General features: G+C 44.1%; 1 protein-coding gene across 4 annotated transcripts in view; it reads left to right on the plus strand.

Moving 5' to 3' along the window:
- Positions 1–23,600, plus strand: part of FLI1 (Fli-1 proto-oncogene, ETS transcription factor) — a 115,763-nt gene that overhangs the window by 21,770 nt on the left and 70,393 nt on the right. Inside the window, exon 1 of one of the 4 annotated variants that reach the window (XM_067563710.1) lies at positions 5,321–5,809. The exons of the other annotated variants lie outside the window; for them this stretch is intronic. Within the exon in view, the coding sequence (XP_067419811.1) occupies positions 5,792–5,809 (18 nt within the window). The 5' untranslated portion in view covers positions 5,321–5,791. Of the gene's footprint in view, positions 1–5,320; positions 5,810–23,600 lie in introns of those variants that run through there. 4 annotated transcript variants of the gene reach the window in all.

Here is a 23,600-nt window from a genome sequence, read left to right on the forward strand (position 1 = left end):
AAATACTCACCCCCTCCCCTTCTACCTCCCCCCACGCCATTCAAGTGAATTTTGCCTTGTTGTTCAACCCCACAAAATGCAAAAGTTGGGTGAAAAAGAATGTATGTTGTTTCTTTTGTGCTTTACCTTCAAGGTATTGTTTGAATTTAAAGAGGGAAGGGGGAACCAGTGTTTATCCTGGAAGTGTAGCCTACTGAGCCCCCTTTTAAAATAAACCAGGCTTTAGGGAACAAGGGACAAGCTTTTATATTCAAAGACTCCTGCCTTTCCAGACATCAGAATCCAAGTAACCAAACCCCCCTCTGTAAGTCACTACCTCTTCTGACCTTCCAAAGACTTCATTCTTTCTGAACTCCTAGAAAAAACCACCCCTCTCCAACTCTCTCAGTATGCTAACTCCTATGTATTTGTATTCTAGCCCCCGCTGCATCCTCCCAACCACTGTTTTTTAAAAAGGTGGATGCTAAGAGGGGAAAAATGCTTTAAATCTTTTCTTCAAATCTCCAAATATATGAAGTCTGAGGAACAAATTCAAAGCAGGCACGGACGCCCGAAGAGAAGTTAGAGAGAAATAGTCTATTCCATTCAAGCGCATCAAGGGTCTAGCTGAAGTCTTGTTTGGCTAAGGTCAGACGAGACTGGGTTCTCCAATAAAAATAAATCTCAAATTAATTATGGCCTCAAGCGAGAGGCCAGAGTTTTGGAGCTGGTGCACTGCAGTCTGTGTTTTTGGCCTTCAGTATTTTTGTTTTTTCGTGCTTAACTTTTCAATAATTGTGAGGTGGCTTGGTTTTTTTTTTTTTTTTTTTTTTTTGGGGGGGGGGGGGGGGACAAGGAAGGGGGACTGAATTATTGGGATATGGATCTCAAATAAAACTATCCAAGACAGTTTAACTTAACCATCTTTCTGCATAATTGTGTTACAACTTCAAAGGTACCGGTATCGTCTTCAAACAATTTCCAAGACACTCGATTTTATTTAAGGGTTTATTAGCATCACACACCTTTTTGGAACTCGTACTATCAAAACAATCGTATTCAGCAAGAGATGTGGTTCCTGGGACCCGATCCCGTATTACAGTGCTCTATAACGTGGGTGGAAATCTGGAGGAACTCCAATGTAGTCAGATTCGACCACTGTAGCTGAGAGCAGAATTTTGGCCCCTGGGTTTGAACTGGAGCCTTGCCTAGGGATCGGGCCCTGGGCTGGGATTTCCTTCTTTGCTCTGCAGATGTTAAAAACACTCCTGCAGTGAAGTTAGTGCCACATCGCACCCCAACCCTGAAACTCCCATTGAAGCCGATGGGAACTTTTAAGCTAGTTAGGGCTGCAGCAGGATTCCCCCCGCCTCCTACATATCTTTTTCTTCCCAGCCCCATTTCTGCTAATGCAGCTCTAGGATTTTTTTTTAAAAAGAGGAACTTTTAACACAATTTATGGGAAATCAGCCACTTTCTAGTAAGAGTCTAAAGGGGCTGGCTGACTAGTGGGTAACCTATTTATTCATTTATTTCATTTGCTACAAAATGATGAATGAGCTCAAAATATTACCTTATTAACCAAAACACAAGGTGATACTGTCTGGTTACCAAAGGGAACAAGATAGTTTCATGAAAGTGAATATCCTAAAACGTGTTTAAACCTCAGGCCCAAATATGCACTAGTGATTTCACCTTTGTAGAAAAGAGTCGATTTAAAAGAAGTTGAAAGTTGTGGCCAAAATATTTTTGCATGAATCTAAGACAAAACACCCACATTTGGGGGCACCTCCTCATGCGAAAGAGTGGCATTGAACGACAACGTAGCCTTAACTCCTTTGATGCTGGATGTTTTAAGCTAAATATCATGGGTCACATTCCAGCCTGATGTATCCGCATTGATTTCAGTAGGTTTACACCAAGGGATGAAGATCCATCTCCTTACATGTGAGGCTGAACTCGGTGTGATAAAATTAAAGGATAAAGGAAAAAAAATACCAGGGGCTTATGAGCAACGTTAAACTCAATATTTTAGACCAGGATTCCCTTTCATTCATAAGTGTATAAAAAAGAGTGAGCGAGCAAATGGTTGCCACCAACCTGTCTCAGTGCAAATATTTGAAATCTGTTACGGTAAAAACTATTGTAGGTGCCAAGATGAAATAATTTCCCAGTGGTCAGTAACCTCATTAAATAAATCATAATTATTTTCTCTCCATAATTATGTACCCAAAAGTATCAGATTAAAAGTTACACACATTTATCAGAATTGTACACACCCATTTCATTCTGAAATAACTTTTGCACTTCTCTGAGCATTAAAACATGAAACGTTAAGAATATCACATCCTTAGTTGGTTATTTTATTTATTTATTTGGGATTTCTTTCTCCTTGTATTGATTTTATCAAACTGTTAAATCTGTCAGTGCACATCAGCTGGTATGATTCAGGATCTGGCAAACCACATTTATGAATATCCCAGCCTTTTTTCAAAAGTTTGAGATACTTTGGGGAGGATTAGAGAAAGATAGAAGCAAAGCTTCTTTTGTTACATTATTATGGAAAAAATAATAGTGTGTGTTCAGCTTGTCTGTCTTAATGTTTTACAAATTCACTTATTTTTTCTTGGGATTTTCACAACACTTTTTTTTTTTCTTCAGACTAAATACAAGGGTAAGGGGAGGGGCGGTAGAGGGGATGACAAATCACTATGTATAAATGATAGATCCAATCTATCAAGCAACCCAAATATGCTTCAATTTGACTCATTTTCTTTAAGTGACTTCTAAGGAAATCGCTGTGGTATCATATTTCAGCTTTTTGCAACTAAATACAGAGGAACTGGGAACCAAAAACATCTGGGGGAGGGGGGGGGATATTTGTGGAGAAACTGGGATCCAAAAGGATTTGTAAAGTGTGCGTACGTTTATTCTCCATATCTTGTCATCTCGGAGATGGTGCTCTGACCAGGAATAAGTGTTTGTAATTTTCAAATTGTTTTTAGTACATTTTTAAAATTTCAGATGATTTATACTGAAGTTCTTCAGAATCATTCTCTCTCCCCAGCCTTTAGCCCATCAAAGTGAAGAGTCAATATTTCAGTTTAAAGACCAAAAAGGCTTTTTCCTTAAGTGTTTGGCTCTTTCTAGCTTCCTTCTCTCTTTTAGGGGGTATAAACTCTCTCTGTCTGATACCGTTATTGTTTGGAGGTTGATATTAACGTTGCCCAGAAAGGAAATAATTTGGGTTTTGGAAGGATTCTTCTTTTTAACCTCTTCCTTTTCTGGAGCGAGCAGCTCCCATGTGGTGCTACTGAAGGGGAAGTGGAGAAGAGAGATTTTGGTGCTTTATTTGGGGGTGGGGGGGAGAGAGAAAAATGGAAGGAAAAAAGGTTGAGGGAAGCAAAGGGTTAACCATGATTTCTTTTAATTGAACTCCAGTTCTTGTGGCCCTAGGCACAGGGGGACCTGACCTCTCTAGCAGTATCCAGATGTGCAGCTCTCAGGGGACACCACTGCAGACCCCTGGATTGTAAAGCAGACAGGAGGGGGTAGGAGGGGAAAGGGAAGGCGGTGGGTCGGTCCCCTCTCCAACCGATTCCCCCCCCCCCCTTTCCCCTCCTTGCTGGAGACGGCCGCAGTCGCTAGCAAACAGCAAAAGCTCCAGGTCTGGTCACGTTCAGTCCCCCTGTCTGCCTCGGAACTGAAAATTGTAGCTGAATTCATTAGGCTAATTTCGCAGGGGGTTAGAGGGAGGGGCAAGAGGGGTCTGCAGCTTTCTCTTGGAGAAATAAAGTAGCAATAAGCTGCCGCTTACTAGAAACACTGCTATTATTTTTTTATTTTGGGGGGGGCACATTAATGTGGATAGAGTTGTGATTTTTTCCCTTGTTTGGATTAAAAATCAGGGGGAAAGCAAAAGACTGGACACAACTGCACTGGATAAGGTAACCAACTCCATAAAGGGAATCTGATGTTGAAAGGACTCACACGAATGTCCTACCTTGACATTTATTTCTTGGCTCCGATCTCCCTGAATTACTTCTCTTTACCTTTTGGATTTGCCTTGGGCTACAGTAGTTTGCATTGCAGAAGTGGGAAATAAAAAGATGCCGAACATGTTGCATGGTGTGTCCTGTTGCTAGATGTTTTTATTTGTTGGGGGGCTAGGGGGGGTGTTTGTTTTATCTCCTTTACCTTGATTGTTTTGAGAACTTTTCAAAAGCTTTTTTGGTTTGGTTTGGTTCTTTTGGGTATTTTTTTTTTTTGGGGGGGGGGGGCGTTGTTTGTTTTTAATCTACTACTCAGAAGATGAAATACATGGCCTTTTCTTTAGGATCTCTCTAGCTAGAATGAAATGCTCTATCTGTTGCCATCTATTTTTTAGCTCTAGAAGAAGGATTTAGGAAGGTGTCGTCAGTCGTGTCCCCCCCCCCCCCCCATGAGGGTTGCTTCAGATTTGCCACAGCATCCGGGAGCTAAGGGGAGGGGGATTTTCGAGGATTTTTTTGCTATTATGTGGCATTTTGTTGCTGTTATTATATTTGTCACTTTCCAGTTTGTAAACCGGTGATCAGTGGCTTTTTGCCTGAGGTGGTAGACAAACAGACTGGAGTCCTGATCCAAAGCCTATTGTACTGAAACGGACATTCTCCTTTGACTCCATGCGGCTTTGGATCAGACCCTGAGGTTCAATAAATGTGTCATATTTTAATACTGGTGCGGGGGAAATGAAATGGCTTTAAAAATATCAATATTGAACCCACCCCGTTCTAATGCACTGTGTTTGGTTTTCATTCCCCCACCCCACCCCAAAAAAGCACAGTGTACTTCGACAGACTGGAACCTTTCACAGGACTTTTTTTTTTTTTTTAAGGGGCGAGAAAGCAACGCAAAAAAAGGTTTTCTAAAAATAATGTTCCTTTCAAAAGTACAGGGAACCTCTAGTTCCCTTGCCTGGAAAGTCAGTTCAATGTATCAGAATGTAAGAAAGCACTTGACATGCTTAACTTTAATTTAGTTGCCTGCTCTGAATTATACTCACCGCTGTTTTCTGGCAGTAGCTGGCACCTAATCTAGCATTCCCCACTCAAGCCAGACTCGCTGGGATCCTTGCCTGAGTAAGGATTGCAGGAGGCAGACAGGAGCATATTCTAAAAAGCCCGTTTAAATTGTTAATCTTTTCCTGTGTGCCCAGACGGAATTATATTTACGGTTCCTCACCCCCCCTCCCCCCTTTTAATTTTGCCTGTGCCTGGAAAAAGCATTAATACAAAAATCTGTGGGAAGAGATGGAAATTCAGTGACTCAAGCTACATTGCTCCAGCCAAAAAAAAAAAGTTACAAAGCGCTTGTTAAACTAAACTTTAGGAGGACGCACGTTGCTGATCGTGTAGGGGACGGCGAAGGAGATCTCCGCTGGGCTGGCCGTCCCGGCAACTCACAAGAGCTAACCCAAAGAACCAGCTATTGTTCTGCCCCGCTCTTATCTCAAGGGAGCAAATATCCTGGATGTGAAACGCATCTGTATTTTCATCAAGAAGGCAGGACCAGTGGAGAGACAGAATGTTTCCTCCGCAAGTGACTTCACTTCCCAAAATTAGCAGAAAAAAAAGTTTCATCCGGTTAACTGTCTCTTTTTCGCTCTACCGCAACAACCCGAAGTAAGAGAAGCGAGCGAGCGAAGGGAAGGAAAAGTGAAATCAGTGGAAGGGGGGAAGAAAGGAGGAGAAGCACTTCGGAGGTCTGCGGTCCCAGGCTAAACCGGGTCAATGTGTGGAATATTGCTGGACTCGGCTGGAGATTATTTTAGATGGACGGAACTATTAAAGTAAGAGGCATGTGGGGGCTGGGGGGGTCAGAGGGGGCCGTTGTGGGGAGGAGACAGTTCCCACCCCAGCCCTAAAGCGAGCGGGGGGGGGGCCCTGCGTGTTGGAGACGTGTGTGTTTGGGGCAGGGAGGAAGTTGGGTCTCGTTCAAGCTCTGATCCCAGGAAGAGTGGCCGGTTTCAGCGCCCACCCCGCTTTCACCCTTTCCTTTTCTTCCCGGTCCTGGCGCGGGTGCAGGGCCGAGCTGGCCAGAGGGCAGCGTGTGTTCCCCGGGCCGCACCGCGCTCGGCTGGGCAACTCACGGAGGCGGCAGCGTGTGTGTGTGTGTGTGTGTGTCAATGCCTGGAGGCGGCAGTCTGTGTGTGTGTGTGTGTGTGTCAATGCCTGGAGGCGGCAATCTGTCTGTCTGTCTCTGGTTTTCTCTCCCTTTATTTCGGGGTATTTTCCCCAGCTGGGAAATGAGGGCTGCCCCCGGGTGTGTGTGTGTGTGTGTGTGTGTGTTGGGGGGGGTGTGTTAAGATCCCTGCAGGAACAAGCCCTTGTATGTAGCGTGCGGGAGGAGGCCGGATGGGGAGCCCGCTGGCTGGCAATGCGGCTGGGCGATGCAGACCCAGGAGATCTCAGTCCCTGCCGGCCACGCCTGGCGTTAGCCTTTTAGGAGCCAGTCACCCTTGCGCCGCCAGCAGCAATGACAGCTTCCCCTTTCCTCCGCCCCGGCCGGCTCCCGAAGGGAGACAACGCCCCCGGGGGTCGCGCCCTGGCGAGCTGACCCTGGTATTTGCCAAGCCGGGGGGCGGGGGGGAGGAAAGCGCGTCTTATTTTCAGCGCACCATGAACGTGCCTTTGGCTGAAGCAGGGGAGCTGCCCCCAGGCTCGCCCCGGACGGTCAGATGTCAGCAGGCTCTGATTTCCCTTTCTGTGGCCACGTCGAGCTGAAATGCAGAGGTGCGAAGGTGGCCGGCTCGCCTGTCTATTGCCCTGGCCATTGTTTCCGAGGGTGGGTGTCACAGAAGCTGCACCCAAAGAGCTTCCCCTCCCGTGGCGCAGAGACCACCACCAGATCGCCACGTACTTTACTAAGCAGTAGCCTTTGCAATATGCTCCGGAAGCCTTTTTCTCATCTGCCCGATCGCTCAGCCCTTACTCCCTTGTGCGTTAGGATCTGGTCCACACATTGCAGCTAACCAGCAGAGTTGCAACCTCACCCCCATAGCTCTGCTGCAAAAGGGACCTGGTGCGAGTTTGTGATCCTCTCTGAGCGTTGTTGGGTTGGTTTTTTTTTTTCGCTCTGTAGCGCAGAAGCAGCTGCAAGAGGCCAGACTTGAAGCTGTGGGTGTGTTTGGGTTGGAGGATTTCGAAAGATGCCTATCGCATGGGTGGGGTGTTGATCTCTGAGGTCTGAATTTTTGCTGACCTGGGGAGAAAGAAGCTGCAAACTGGCAGGAACTGAAACTTCTCCATTAGATTGCAGATTGGAACAAGTGCAAAGTTTGGGAGAGTCACCTACAGCAAGGAAAGAAGGGAGCCAGAGAGGAAAGGGAAGAGAAAGGAAGCAGGGAGGGATGTAAAGGGGAGGGGGGGGGGACGGGACTGAAAGTCATAAACACTGAAGATGTGGCCGGAATAGTCCAATTATTTTTCCTTCAATTCCGCAGAGGACAGCTCCAGTCAATCTATCTATGGAAGATATTTATGTGGTTCCCATCCCCTAAGTACCTGAGCACCTCATGACATCCCTGCCAGACAGAGAAGTTGTTGTTTTTATTCCCCCTTTCCAGCGGTGGTACTGAGACACAGGTGGACTTGCTCAAGTCACCCTAGGAATCTGCAGCAGGACAGGCACTTGCAGCCAAGTCTCCCAAGTCCTTACCACTGGCCCATCCACCCTCACCTCAGGGCCTTCTCTTATAGCCGGTGACCTGTTTCCTTCCAATCCCAAACCAGCAATACCCTGTTGTTTAACCTAACAGGATTCAAGATTTCTGCCTCCAGTCATTCTGCCTGACTGTCTTCTTGTGCCTCATTTACCCAGTCTGTAAAGTGGGGAGAACACTTACCCTCTTTGATAAAGTGCTTTAGGATTTTTGGTTGAAAGTTTGTCCATTAGCACCCTTGCATTGACAGCTGGCTCCCTGCAGCCCCTTGCAGGTGGGGAGAGAAGCCTGTCCCCGAGTGACTGGCTTAATTTCAATTCCAAGAGGAAGGAGTTGGGCACCTGCCTGTCTTCTCTTAGGTGAAAGGCACTGGAGAGGGTGTGGCTTGCTTAGGCTGTTCTAGCATAGCATACAGGGAATGTCAGGCTCAGAACATCAGCAGGACCAGCTCAGTGCAAGCCAGAGAACTTCCAATCACCTTGCCCCTCACCTACTGACCTGCATCTGGCCCCATGGCTTTAATAATGTATGTGTGGGGGGAGGGAGGAGATGAGGAGTTCTTTAAAAATTATCGTCTCTTCAAAAACCCAATTAATTATTAGGGGATGGAAACCACACTTTATACCACATTCTCCAGGGAATCCTATTAGTATTTAACTCTGGGAAGGCTTTTGGAGCGGTTGGTCTGAAAGATGATATCCAGAATAACTTGTCTTGTACTGAGAAGGCAGTCAGACATGCCAGAAGATGAAACAGTGTAAATCTTTTATCTTAATTGACTTCAGTTGTGTTCATGTTCTGTAAATAGCAATGGCAGGAGATGGCTAGGAGAAAAAGGATTTGGTGTACTCTCCAACTGGTTCCAAATAAGTGAATGAGTTTTAATTCATGCCCCTTTAGTTATTTCAATACAACTTTTTGTGTGCACAGTCTTATTTTGGATTCAGAGTGTCCGATTTTAATTTAACACAGGTTGTTTTTTATCACCTTACATTAAATTAAAATAGCAGCACTCTTATTCTGAAATGTGTCACACACTGACTTCCACTAAAATAACTAAAGGTGTGAATTAAAACCAAAGTAGCTGTTTCACTTTTAGTTAGTGTATAGACAAGACATAAGTGTGCTTTTCTGTCATGCGCGGGGGTGTACGTGCACCTGGCAAAGGCCTGTTGTTACTAAAAAGCATATTTGTGTAACTGTCGCTCCACTTCTGCAAAAACTCAATTTGCCACAATGTCGCAGACGTAGGAAAGACTTAGACCATTTAAAGGGCATACAGAGAAAAGTCCACATCACGCAAACTGGCAATGGTATTCACCCACCTCTTTCTCTCCCCTATAAACATGTGTGGCTTGCTTGTTGGGTTACTGAAGCCAATGGTGTGGTGAGGTTTTTGTTACAATCACTGTTTCTTGCCACTTGTAAACTGGAGGCGTTTTGTTCTCACCCTGAAACCTGGCCCACAGAGTGTCAGACCAAAAAGTTTCTTTTTGAGAAACTTGGTTTATAAATCTGTTTGGCCATTTTAAAAATCCCTGGTTTTAGCCATTTCAATGCATCCTTTTCTGCCAAGAAGACACTGACTCCAAGTGCAAAAGCGTTAATTAGCAGGTGTAGAAAATAGCTGACACACATGCACTCATCACTCAGGATGTCTTTCTGTGTTATTATTAAAAACACTTGTGACTTCAAATAAATGACATTTGCAAGACATGTATTCCGAAACCCCCAGTCCTGCAATACTTAGTCAGGTGAAACATCTGCTTGAATTGCATTGTAGACTTTCAATAGACAATCAAAAAATCCCTATTAAATGTTATTACAGAATATTCTTAGTAGCTACTTCCTAGATGGGAATATTTTAACACTGGAACTTATTTTACTTGGTCATTTCTCCAAAGACACCTGTACCCAGGTGCACGATTTGATCAATGGGATTTTTGTCTAAGACTACAGGATCATGCCTCAAATGGGTGGACTCTCCACTCTAGGTATTTAAACAAAAGTTTTCTCAATGTCTTCAATGGGAGTAGGAGCAGGCCCCAAATAATTATCACCTAAAATATTCAGATTGGAAAAGTGGCTGCTGAGCATGTCCAATAATAATTCTTTGGGAGGGATGGTGAAGGTTACTGCAATAAGGGTGATATTCCCCTGGGCAGCAAGGAGGTGGATCTCCATGTCAGCCCCACGGTGCTGATGAGGCAGGAGCACAGAGGCTGGCAGGGGAAGGGTAGAATCAGGACTGACAGGAAGCCATTGGCCCAACCACCCTGCACTAGGAGTGGTAGGACTGTGCCCATTGCTGCAGCCTGTAGGCTGGGTTGCCTGGAAGGAGGCTGCTTCGGCTTTGTACTGGTGGGATTTCACCCTGCAGGTTTCAGTGGGGCTGCAGGAGTGTGCATTTCACTCAGACAAAGTGGTCACTTTGCTTGACAACAGGCAGGTCTTGAAGGTTTCATACTTTTATTTTGATTTATTCATTTAAACTTTCATGATGCTCTTGCTCAGAGGAGGGAAGAGATAAGGGCTTGGAAGCCTCCTGTGCAACACGTGCATTTATGGAGCAACCCAGAGGAGATTCAGTAAATAAGTGTACAATGTATTCATTATAATGTTAAGGGGACAGAAAGCAAGAAGAGAAGAGTAAGGGAGAAGGTTATGTTTCCTGGGGAGATTTTAAATGGCATGACAAGCTAATGAGGTAGACAGATGCAAAGACACTGACGTTTGTGACAGTTTTGGCGGAAGCCATAATTTAATGCATTATTGTCTTCTCTTGCAATCCTTACGCAAGGCTTCCCCTTGAGTTTAATTCAAGTCCTCTCAGCTGGAATGGGCCTTAAATGTATACAATGCAACTCGATGTCATGGAGCATCTTGATACAATTCTCCTCTTATAATGTTAGTAGGTAAAGTACTTCTAGAGCTCTGGAAGGTTGACTCACAGCTGTAAAATAAATGTATGTCATTTTGCTCTGGCTCATGTGACCATGTAATGAAAGACCCTATGTCCCATCTCTCACATGCATGAGCTGGAGAGTTAAAGGACCCATGGGATACTTAACCTTAGATTTCCAGACATTTGTGGTTTTGTTAGACACCTAACATTCCAGTAGCATAGTGCTAGTATTTGTGTGTGTGAGCATGTGCATGTGGGTCTGTGCCTGCCTCTATGAGATGGGTCTGATTTATAAATTCAGTTCCACAATTAGATCGGAATCCAAACATCCCAAAAATGTGGAGGGCTGTTGTGATCCGTTGTTCTGAATCACCTCTATAGTTTGTGTGTGTGCGTGTATATATATGGTATGGGGGTAGGGATATGGCTATATAATGTTGGCATGAACAAAGATCTAATTTTGGGTGCGCACACTGGGTCGTTCGAAGTCCTGATGTGTGAGGGAATATAGCGGTAGGGGTTTCCTGGTGTGCAAATATTTGCTTACCCAAAACTGTGGGTGCAAATATACAAGCTGCTTTTTTGAAAATATGGCTTAGAATAGCAACATGCAAATGAACCATTTCCAGAATAGGCAGAAAGCAACATTTGACTGTGGGCCTGATTCTCTGCTACCTGGCACCTTGTGTCATCATTGACACCAGTGCAATGGGAGTGCAAAGTCCAAGTACATTTTTGCCAGTCTGAGTTAATAGTGTTTCACACTCACTCAGGCACAAGTATGAATGACAACATGAGGCAAAGAGTAATGTAGGATCTGGCACACAATGTTCAAAATATCAATGCCTTTAAAATGTTGATGCAACTACAGCCTATTTTCTCTCTTCCCCTCTTTACCCACAGCCACATAATTACTGATGTACATCTGCACCACCAACAACATCAATCTAGAAACATGCCTCTTGCATGGAAGCAGCAAGAATTTAATAACCCCAAGAGGATTTTTCTTCAGCTGCAGCCCAAGGGCTTAAACAGAAGGGATATCCCCCTCTGAGGTTATTGGAGAGGTGTCCTGATTCTTCTCTTGTTCCTTAAGTGGCCACTAGCGTTGAAATCAGTGTGGATGTTGAAACAGCCATGGGATCAGGCCCATAAAATATCCAGTTACCTGAGACACTGTATTTGAATATGCATAGTTCAACTAGGCCAAAATGTCTAAACGCAGGTGGGATGGTGTGCTGTTTGTCACATCAGGAGTCTTAGGCACCTACGTGCGTTTTTATGCACCTAAATAAGCAGCCTGGTTTGCAAAGGTGATGACTGAATGTCTAGAGCTCCCATTTATCTCAGTGAATGCCCAGCTCCTCTGAAAATCAGGATCTTACTTAGGTGCCTGAATATGGTTTTACATACCTAACTTCAGGCCTCCCCTCCCCATTTCAATGTTCTGGCTGAGATTTGCAAAGCCACACAACTCCCAGTGAAATTAATGGGAGTTGGGTTGCTAAATCCACCTTGTCATCTTTTAAAAGTGCAGCCTCTGCCTTTATCTCTATAATGATATAGAACAAACTTCAAATTGCATGTCACATGGGAAGGGGAAAGGAGTTTTATTTTCAGTGCCATAAGGATATAGCTCATTGCCCAGCATGGATACTAAGCTTTTCTGTCCTTTCTATCTTCATTTTTCCTACAATTCAGTTCAGAAATCTAGTAGAACACACCGTTCTGTGGAAACCTTTATGCACAACATTAGGCCAACTGATTTACATACACAGACTTCGATCATGCACTGGGATCTACTAGCATAGACACATGTGGAGAAGTGGTGCCAGTTAGAAGGAGGTTGTGGGGAGGGTGTTCTTTGACCTTTGAGCGAGGTCTTTGCACTTGTTCAAAGTTTAGTAGGCCATGGAGCCAGGGCGAAAGACGAGGCATGGCACAAGCACCCAAGCAGTGGTCCTGTACTGCCAGAGCCACCTGGAGTATCCCTCTGGCTGTGTGGCCACAGTGCCACTGAAATTTGACATGGCCGTGCTCCTGTCCAGATGGAGGGGCAGCTGGGCCAAATGCTGTTGTGACCTGGCACACAGGGAGTCTGTTCTTGTACGATGGAGCACAGAGAGAGCACCAAAAACTCGACTTCTGAGGGCACCAGCTCATGCACTGTGTGGGTAAGAGAGAGGGGAGACCCCCGCCCCGACTGAGGGAGAGCTGGGGTACCTAAGGGGTGGGACAGGAGATGAGGAGGGCTAAAACTCTGCCACGGGAGGGGAACTGGAATTAGCCCTTCCAAAAAATATCTGATTTGCTGCCAATGATGTGGAGTCCAACTGACATCATGATCAGGGCCGTAAAGGAGCGCTATAGATCTCCAAATCAAATTTGAAGCTGCAACTCCAGGAATCAGATATAAATACGGTGACCCCAACCTGTCAATCATGCAGATGCAGTGAGAGTAACATAACAGGCAGGAGATCCTTTAATTAGTCATTTGCTGATTTTTCACCGAGCAAAAACTGCCCTTCTTTGCTAACGCTGGTTTTGAATTGCAAAGGGAAGGAGAGAAATTACCAAAAGTACAGTGTGTTACGCTAACTGATGAGCAAAAATAAGATATCCAAGTGGGATATATGGGTCTCGGGATAAGGTGAGAAGTGGAAACCAATTTAATTTGCATTGAAAAGAGAAATGATTCCTATTTTAGCCAGTTTGTAGTAGATTTTTTTTATACATGTATAAAAAGAAGCAACGCAAGGGGTTAAAAAAATTGAAGAGGTCAGTTTTTACAGCAAGAAACACAGTTTGGCTCTGGTTTCTTCTGAATAGCTCTTCTTGTTGTTCCAAGCTTGATTGACTTATAACTGCATCTGAACCCACCTCACATCAGTTCCTTTTATCAGCCCAAGTGAGACTTCCTGTGCTCCACAGTCTGGTTTCCTGATGTATTTCCTTTTTCCTTTTAACAGAACAAAGGAAACTATAACTCCTCAGCTGCTCCTGTTCCAAATCTCCTCGGGATTTCACATAACGTTAACACTGAACATTCATCTTTTTCTCCGCCTGCACTCTGATCAGTTTTGCACAGTATGCTAGAGCCCTCTACATATTTAATAGTGTTTTGCATCACTAGCAAGAATCACTTTGCTATTGAAATGCAGCCACCTCTGGTGTAGAGGGCAGCAGCGAGGCAAACAAACCACTATAACATCAGGATAGGGAAGGGATATTTTGTCCAAGGACTCATTCTAACAAATAGAGATATGGGGTCTGTCCAGGGAAACAAGGCAGGTAATCAGTTATGAAAGTGTCATTTTAAAAAAAACCATGCACAAATTAGATGGCATGTAACTTAGTTTATCAACCTTGGAAGCATTACGATATCTGTTGGTATTTGAACCTGTAGCTAGATATTTTAGCTGTTGTAACTTGTAGCTGCTGGCAGAAATGCCCCTTGAATGGCTACATACGTGCTGCATAAAGCAGCATTACTGTGTGCACATGCTCCGACTGGCAATGCCCCTATTCCTAGCACGAATGATCTCATGTTAAAAAGTACTTTGCAAATTTAGATTTTTCTCCCTTGCCTCTTATTTTTCATTTTACTAAATTGCTGCTATTTAACTCTGTGATTATATTCCAATCCTACAAAGGTTTTAAGGATACAGTGTGTGTGTGAGGTGCTATGCAAAGACAAAGTCATTTTGTACTGTATGTGGCCTGTACCTCTGTCCTCTCTGGGTAAGGGCTACCTTTCACAAGAGGCTGCAACCTCTTACTGCAGTATGTATTGTTCTGCTGAGCTACACTCACATCTGAGTTGCCAAGGTGTGGAGTTTTGTATTGGATCCAAAATGTGGACCTTGTGGTGAGAGAGGTACTTAATTGCTTATCTGCAATTCCCACTGAGGTCAGTATGATTTGTGTACATTTTGCATCTATCAGGATCCATCCTTTTAGCATTAAGGCATTTAGAAGAGATGTGAGAGGAAACGTACTGGAATGACAGCTTTCAGTTGCAGCATCAGAAAGCTGTGTGAGAGTGAGTGAGTGATATAGAAGCAGAGATGGTTGTGGTCCTGGATCCATTTATTCCAAACCATTAAGTTCAGCAGGGCTCAGAAAAAAGGTCCTGCTCTCATCCTATCTCTGTAATAGGGCAAACTAGGGTGGTTTTGCTTTGGGTCTTACAAAATAAATCAAACCTTCAAAAAGAGGTGGTTCAGATCTAGGAGTCATGTTATTCAAACCACCAAAATTCAGAGGCCAGTAGAATGTGGAACTGGATAAAAAGGCTCTTGGTCTTGCCTTGTTTCTAATGTGTGGGTTTTTAATGAATGTGGTGCGTGTTTTTACATGGCCGGGGCGGGGATGAGCTATGGTAAAAATAGACTGAAACAAGAGCAAGTCATCTTGCAAGGAGGAGAGAGCAGTGAGGGATAGGGAAACCAGACATCCTGATATTATCAGGACCGTCCTGATATTCGGAGCTTTGTCTTATATAGGTAACTATGCTCCCTCCCCCCGAAAAACGAAAGTGTCTCAATTTTTCACACTTGCTATCTGGTCACCCTAGCGAGGAACCATTGCTCTCCCAAGCCAGAGAAAGGAGGGAGAGCTTTGCTAATTTAACCACCACCCCAGATCAAACCTACTCAGCACTTGCCCATTGCTAGAACCAAATATGAATCAAACTTGTTGCAGGTTACAGAGTGTTTGGTTGAGTTTTTCTCCCTTTATGTGTTATTTCATAGAAAACGATCAGTTTCTGTCTCCCCCCCCCCCCCCCCTTTTGGATGATCCAAGATGATTTAATAAAGATAGGCTAGCATTTCTATTACATCCTGCATATTTTTAATATAAGCTCTGTACAGTCCTATTCACTTCTGTGATACCCGATTGGTTTAATCCTTATTATATTTTAAAGGACTTGTCCTTAAGGGTCGTGTTGCAGTTTAGCTTCTAGGATCTGCTCGGAATTGAAACCCGAAGTTATTAGTCTTCTTATTAATTATTTGTTTTACTGTAGTGATCCCTATAGACCTCAACCAAAATCAGGGTCCCATTGTGCTATGGCATTGTATAGACACAAAAAAAATGTCCTGGAGACTTAACAATCTAAATAGACAAGGAAAACAAAGGGTGTGAGATAAAACAGAGTCCAGGAGTGATTTGTCCCAGGTCATCGTCAGAAGTGGAACTAGAACCCAGGTTTCCTGATAGCCTAATGAGTGGGAGACTGGTGTTGCTATCACAAGAAGGCAGTAGTCAGCACATTTTAACCCAAGCCTCCACTGTGGGATTAATGGTTGAAGGCCCATGGAGGCTTCCCCAATCCTGCAGCACTCTGTACCAAAGCTGAGAAAGGATGATTTACCGTTAGCCCAGTGAAAAATCACTTGGTCATAAATTAGAGTGAGAAATGCACAGCAGCCGAAAGCAGCTTGATTTCTGTCTGCAAATTGGTTCTTAAAGACTGAACCTCCTCTTGAGAAGTAAAACTGTACATGTGCGCGTGTGCCTTTGAGGCATACTAAGAATCTAGAATGAGCTCAGCATATTATTGTGAGTCCCAGTGCTACAGATTCAGAGCACTGCAGTGAGAAGTGCTCCGAGAAAGAGGGAAGACATTGTGGGCCTGGTCTTCTGCTCCCACTCAAGTCCTGGGCAAAATTCATGCGTATGATCCTATTCTCAATGGACTCACTCATGCTTAAAGTTAAGCAGGTGTTTAAGTGCTTTGCTGGATGAGGGCCAGAGTGCTCAGCATTTTACAGGAACGTGGCCCTAGTACCATGGGGCGGGATCCACAAAGATGCTTAGGACTCTTTTTAGAAACCACTGAGAGTCACACAATTCTCATCTGGCTGCCGCCAAACCCAGTAGGGGCCTAAACTCACTTGGCCCCTAAGTTTTTTTCCTTGGGCACAGTCACTGCAGTTTCACTCTAGGTGCCCAGGCGCCTGTCTCCTATCTGAGTGTGTGAATGATCAGCATCTGGGCATCTATCTCTCACCTAAGTCCCCAAGCCATCCACAAACAGGGAAAGACAGGGGTTTGGCTATCCAGGTCATGCACAGGGGCCTGATCTGGTAGGTTACCTCTGAGCACACCTACTGGATTCAACCCTTCAGACAAGTTCACACAAAACAGTCCGAGAGAACCTTTCTTATACTCTTTAGCCTCGTGGACAGGGTACTCACTCAGCATATGGGAGTGGTTTAAGTCTCCCCTTTGCCTGAGAGATTAAAGGGATTTGAACAGGATTTGCCACCTCTTAGGTGAGTGTCCAAACCACTAGGCTGTAGAGTCATTCTCGTGTTTTCGCTGGCCCAATTAATATTTAAGTATTCCATTATTTAATTAAATTTCAACAGCAGAGATTGAGGGAGTCCCACATCAGGATGCCCATCTTCCCCTCATTGGTGGATCTCTAGCAGAACTAGGCACCTCACTGCAGTCTGGATTTAGGCACCTATCTCAAAAAGAGGGGCAGGGCTTAGCACTCCTGCATCTCTGGTTGGCATCTCCCACTGGCTGACTTCGGCAGCTCCCCACCTAGTGTGCTGGCTTTGTGGATCACAGCATAAGACATGTATCTCTCCCCATTCATTGTATTGGGGGCCTAACTCAGGCTTTGTGGATCCCACCCCAGGTATTGGAGTGCCATGAACATTACTGAATTTACCCTCATAACACCCTCTGAGGAGAGGAAGCGCCACCGTCCCTGTTTTGCAGATGGGGAACTGAGGTACTGAGAAATTAAGTCAGGATCACACAAGAAGTCAGAGCCAGAAACTGACCCCATTTCTCCTGAATCCCAATCTAGTGCCTTAACTACCAGACAATCGTGTGTGTGAATTTGTTCTCTCCGTTTTAGCTCAGTGATTGTTAAACCCTCATGGCACCAAGATTATAGCTGAACTCTGAGATATCTATTGCAAATTATCTGCAATGGTATATGGCCCCAGTTTCAACTCCCAACAGTCTAGCAGGAGATCAAGTCTGTGTGTTTGTTCTGAATTTCCATATTACAGACACTATTTCTCCTTTGCTTTACGTTTCCCTGATCATTATATGAAGATAAATAAACATAGGGAGAAAAGGACAGAAATAAACTGCTTGTTATGAAGATCTGACTGTTATAAAGGTTGCATCATAATCAAAACATTTTCCACTGAGTGCCCTATGTTCAGATTCCTAGAAATGCTACATGGCTGATTACCTGCACTTGTTCTTTTCATTCCTTTGATACTTTTTATTTCTGCTAAAGGACATGGTGTAATTTAAAAAACAACATTGTAGCACAGTGAAATCACAAGAGCGCGTGGCTTGTCTTAAGTATCAAATGTGGGACGAATGGGAGTCTTTCAGTTGACTTCAGTTGGCTTTGAAACAGGCCGTAAATGTGGCAGTTGGAACTGAGGTCTGCATGCAGTGATGCTCATGTTAGTTGCACAATAAGAACCGAATACCACGGGCTAATTTTATTGGAAACATGTGGCGGCGTCACAAGAGTTTGTTTCAGAAACAACATTTTGGGGTCAGAAAATGGCATAATAATGAAAATGAAATATTGAAAATGGATTTTTTAAACCAGACTGTGTGTGTGTGTGTGTGTGTGTGAGAGACCTTCACCTGGTTCTGTAAGTGACTTAAAGTTGTGGTTGTCTAATGTATAGATTGGTATCTGGGCAATATTTTATGTATTCTGTGTTGTTGTTATTATTTGTGGTTATTTATTTCTTACTGGATGAGGACCTCAATGTGCTAGACATTTGGCAAAGGAGCAATAAAGAACTGGTGATCTTGGTTCCTAGGAGCCAGGTGTCCACCTCATAAACCCATCACCTCAATTGTTATGTCTCAGCCAAAGAGTGATCATCTGATCTTTCATGACTGAACTCGGTAAGAACTTTTCCATTGACTCCAATGAGCGCAGGGTCTGAGTCTGAAAATGCCATGGGGGCTGGACTCTCCTCTCCAGAGATGAACCCCTTAAGACTGAACAGGGTTTCTCTGTATAGGGTTTCTCTCTCTTGGGATGGCAGCTTCCGCCAGCATAAAAATGGCAGGGTCAGGCCTATACTCCTCTGCCTGGAAGGAACTAGTGAACCCTCTGGATTCAGTTTGGGGAGACAGGTTGTTTCTCTGTGCTGTACATCAGTATTAAAGATGAGACTGGTCTCAGCCTGCTTTGCAGAGCTATGCAGGACACACGTAGTCCAAACTAGATTTAATGGGAAATCTGTGTGCACATCCCTAGCATTTGTATAGGAATGGGCAAAGTTGTTAGTTGCTGGGTGGAATTCTACCCTCTTACGGATACAGAATAAATCCAGTGAAGTCCATAAACCTATTCTTCTCCCACTGAAGCCAATGGAGTTGCTCTGGATTTACACCAGTGTATCTGAGAGAAGAATTTAGATCTCTTTTATTGAGGTGATGAGAGGGACAGTCACTTGTGGAACAGTTTACCAGGGGCCACGGTATATTGCCTGTCACTGGAAATTTTTAAATCAAGAATGGCTGCTGCTTCTAAAATATCTGCTTTAGGAATTATTTCAGGGAAGTTCTCTGGCCTGTGTTGTACAGAAGGTCAGACTAGATGATCACTCTGGTCCCTTCTGGCCTTGGAATCTAAGACTCATGGATGAGAGAGAAATGTATTATCTAGGGATGTGTACAGAGTTCACCTGTGTTTCTGTGTGCTTGTGTGTGATCTTCACACCAGGAGTGGTCATTTATTGTTATTGTTCTATATTGTTTGTGTTATGCTAGTATCTTGGGACCTCAACCACGACTGGGGCCGGCCTGGGTTAGGCACTGTATGTGCATATAGTAAAAGACAATCTCTGCCCCAAATTGTTTACAGTCTACAAAGACAAGTTAAAGTCCTAGACTGAGACTCGGGAGGCCTGGCTCAATTCATTGCTCTGTCCCATGTGGCACTGGGCAAGTCAATTCATCTCTCTGTGTCATAATTCCTGTCTGCAAAATTAGGATAACAACATTCCCGTTGTTCCTATTTTGTCTTGTCTATTGCAATTGGATGCTCAATGAGGCAGAGACTGTTTCTTGTTACGTGTATGTACAGCACCTAGTACAACGGGACCCTGATCTCTCAGCTAGATTTTTCAGATTAATTGTGTTCAGCACCTTGTGCTGCCCTGTGCATGAGCCCTGCTAAATGGGTGTGTGCGTCTGTGAGGCTGCTGTGCACATTTACGCACAGAGCGCGCACACAGCTACAATTTCAGCTAAAGCTAAATACCAGATGGTTTTTTTTTACATATTTTTATACATGGAGTTGCTGTGTTATTTTAAAACATTCTCCTTCAGTCAGATCTCTGCACCAACCCTCCTCTCTCTCTTCCACTGATTTCTCTCCCTTTCCTCTCTTGCTTAATTGTGAGTTATTGCCCTGTACTTTCTTTCTTTCTTTTTCACTGAACTGTTCCAGGGCTGGTAGTTTCAGAACTAGCAGCTGCAGACATACAAAAAAAGTAAAATAAACCCAAACCACAGAAACCCTATCTTGTGCAACACACTTTGCTCACTGAGCCCTGCTCTTAGCCACTCTAAGTAACAGGCGGGGGAAGGAGGCTGGCTGGCATGCCAAGCAAACATGCCCAGAGATTTGCAGCTGGGGATGGCTGTTTACGGTGACAAAGCATTGTAACACGTGTGTCACAGGGATCAGCACAGCACTGGGAGCGGGAGGAGACCTGGCGGGAAACCCCTCCACCTCCTATAAGGACATTTATGCTTTGCGGAATCAAGGCCATACAAAGTATCCAAGACTTCATGGAGTACTTGAGACAACATAGAACATGGCACCTCATGGTATATAAAATACCTGCAGATTTATTCTCTAGCGTATGGTTCCAGTCAACAACTGAGTGTTAGGAAGTACCTGTAAATGTGCTGAGTACCTGAGACAATGTAGAGTAGGGAGTAGATACAGGGCTTATTTATATAAACATCAATGGATATAAAACTTGTGAGCAGATGCAAAGTGTCTGTGGATGGACAAAGCTACTGTGGATTCAAGGAGCATGGTTCTTCTCTCACTGTTTCTGGTGTAACTCGAGGGTTAAATCAATGGGGCTACACAGGTGTAGGTGACTAGTAGATCAGTCCCAGATAGTACTTGTAGGTAAGTACTTGCCTCACTTACACTGTTATTACACCTCTGTCAGTCCACTGACTTCATCAGAGTTACTCCTGAGTCACAGTAGTGTCAGAGCAGACTCAGGCTCCTGGCAACGCTAGACTAACTATTGCTGCTGATTTCTATAGTGCCACAGGTGCAGAGAGTGATTCAAAAGCAATTTTAGAAGATGGGTTTTCATTCCAAGTCACTTGTGTCCAAGTCTGCCTCCCTTAACGATAGCATTGCTATCCCAATGTGCAATAACCTGTGATTATAGGTAGAGCATGTGGCTATGCAGATGATGCATTTTAAGGTGGTTATTTGCTGGCCAGCTCACTCCTAGAATAGGGTCATTGTTCCAGAATAGGAATTCTGAGCCAGAGCTGTGATAAAGAGAATGTCAGTGAGTTAAAGGCAATTGTTGGGTTTACTTTAGAGAAGACAACTGGTCTTGTGGTTAAGGCACTAGACGGACTCAGGAGATTCATAGAGTTTAAGACTAGAAGGGACCATGAGATCATTTAGTCAGACCTCCTGTATAACAAAGCCCCTTACATTTCACCCATTTATCCCTGTACTGAGCCCAGTAATTTGAATTTCACTAAAGTCTGTTTAAAAGAAGATTGAGAGATCTGGCTTCAATTCTTGACTCGTTTCCTCTGTGACCTTGGTCAACAAGTTTAATCCCTCTGTATCTCAGTTTCCTATCTGTGAAATGGGGGTAATAATTCTTCCTTTGCTTTCTCTATTTAGATTGTAAGCTCTCTAAGAGAGGGACTGTCTTTTCCAGTGTGTTTGTACAGCACCTAACATAATGGGGACTCTAGGCACCAATGTAAAAGTAAAAGAAAAGTAAAAATAATAACTTTAGTCAGTGGGAGTTTTGCCTTTGACTTCAAGGGGTCCAGGATTTGGCCCTGAATTCTGACCTCTTGGCTGCTATTTTTGTGATTTAGCCAATTTCTTGAGCTATGTATATTAGAGCTGGAGAAGATATATATGTATATATATATTTCAAAATTTTGACACAAAACAGGACAAAATGTTCTGCCACATTTTCAGCAGAAAATATTTTCCATTCTTTTGAGCAGCTCAAATCATCACAAGTGGTATCATATTCATAAAGTGAAGACATAAAAGGGTGGATAATTTAGAAGATATCAAACCGTATATTGATACTAAGTCAAGCTCGCATGTCCCTGCTTTTTGAGTTGTAGAATGCACAGCTAGTGACTATAGATTTGAAGGGAAGGGAATGTGGTCTAGTGGCCAGAACAGGACTCGGGGAGTCACATCTACCGGGCTGTATTCCTGATTCTTTCATCAACTTGCTGTGTGACCTTGGGCAAATCACTTCATCACTCTGTGAATCAGTTTCCCCATGAAAAATGGGGATAATATTTACCTACTTCACAGGGAGTGCTGTGAGACAAATATCTGCAAAAAGCTTGGATAAAAATGCTGTCCATGTTTAGAGTGTTAAAATATGAAATCCCTCTGAATCAAAGATCACACCGGCTGGATGTAAGAGGACGAGAACATGGAAGGAAGTGTGCAAAGGAAGAAAATACATTTGTTCTAACACCCAACATTTGCCTGGCACTTTCAAATTACTGAAAAAAAACACGTTTTCTGCTCTGAAAAGTATATAATCTAAAACAATTGAATGAACAAAAAAAATCCCATGAAGCATTATCTTGAATTAGTGTCATTATTCTTTGTTTAGCACTGACAATGTCCTCTTTGGTGCATGTAGTGGGAACTATTATGATTTCTAGGACACTGCTGGAGGGAAGTTGCCATTGTGTGTTCAGTGCTGAAGCGGCATGTTATAGAGGAGACACACACTGCATGTTCTCTCATGGAGACTTGACTTTTGTTCTCTCTCTCTTTATTGTTCTCTTAATCCACCACTGAAGCCAAGGGTTGCTGTATGGAAAAGAATAGCACCGTTCAATGGCTTGTAAGACACAGCCAAACCCTTGCTCTGATGGTCTCATGAAAAGAACCTGACGTGTTTAAAATGCAGGATATGTGCAGTGTTTTGGTGGAGAGGTACCAAGGGCACATGGACCCATTCTGTCTGCCTCTGATTGCTTGCTCACTGAGTTGCTCTCTGAACACCATCACTGTGTTATCCCCAGTTTGCTGAGACAGATGCAAAACTGTTCCTGGATCACATTTGTATACGTGGAAAGCGAATTTTCATTACAGGCTGGAACAACGGGGAAAGGCTCTTGTCTCTCAGCGCTCTATAGAAATGGGAGCCTCTTCAACATGCACCTGACAGGGCCTAGAAGCAGGGACGGAGAGCCCATTTTGCCAACAAGTCATTAGACTGTCATTTAGCCAGTGCCATTTGTTGCAGACTCATTGATAGAAAAGAAGGAGGGGGAGAAAACGCAGTCCAAATGTGCTGTTTCCTGAGCAACCTTGGGGCCTTGCCCTGATTCATTGAACTCCAAGGGGGTTGTGTCACTCACTGCAGTGTGGACAGTGGAGGACCTGATCTGGCTAGGGAATGCAGGGCCCTATCGCTAGTGATAATGCTTTGCACTTCTACGGTTCCTTTTGCCCAAAGACATCAGAGCTTTACTGATGTTACTGAAGATGCACAACACTCCTGGGAGATAGGCTGGATGGGTAAATTGAGGCACTGAGAGGGATAGGCCCGATCTTCAGATGTGTCGAGTACTGACAACTCTTAAAGTCAATGGGGATGGGTGCTCAGCACTTCTGTAAAAGAGGCCCTTAAATGACTTGGCCAAGGTCACACAGTAAGTTAGTGCTAGAGTTGAGAAATGAACCCAGGAGTCTTGAGTCCCATTCTCCTGTTCCTGCCACATATTCTGGCAGGA

Source organism: Emydura macquarii, unplaced genomic scaffold (assembly GCF_026122565.2).
Source record: "Emydura macquarii macquarii isolate MOO-44397 ecotype Brisbane River unplaced genomic scaffold, CSIRO-AGI_Emac_v2 contig_312, whole genome shotgun sequence".
Lineage (NCBI taxonomy): Eukaryota > Metazoa > Chordata > Testudines > Chelidae > Emydura > Emydura macquarii.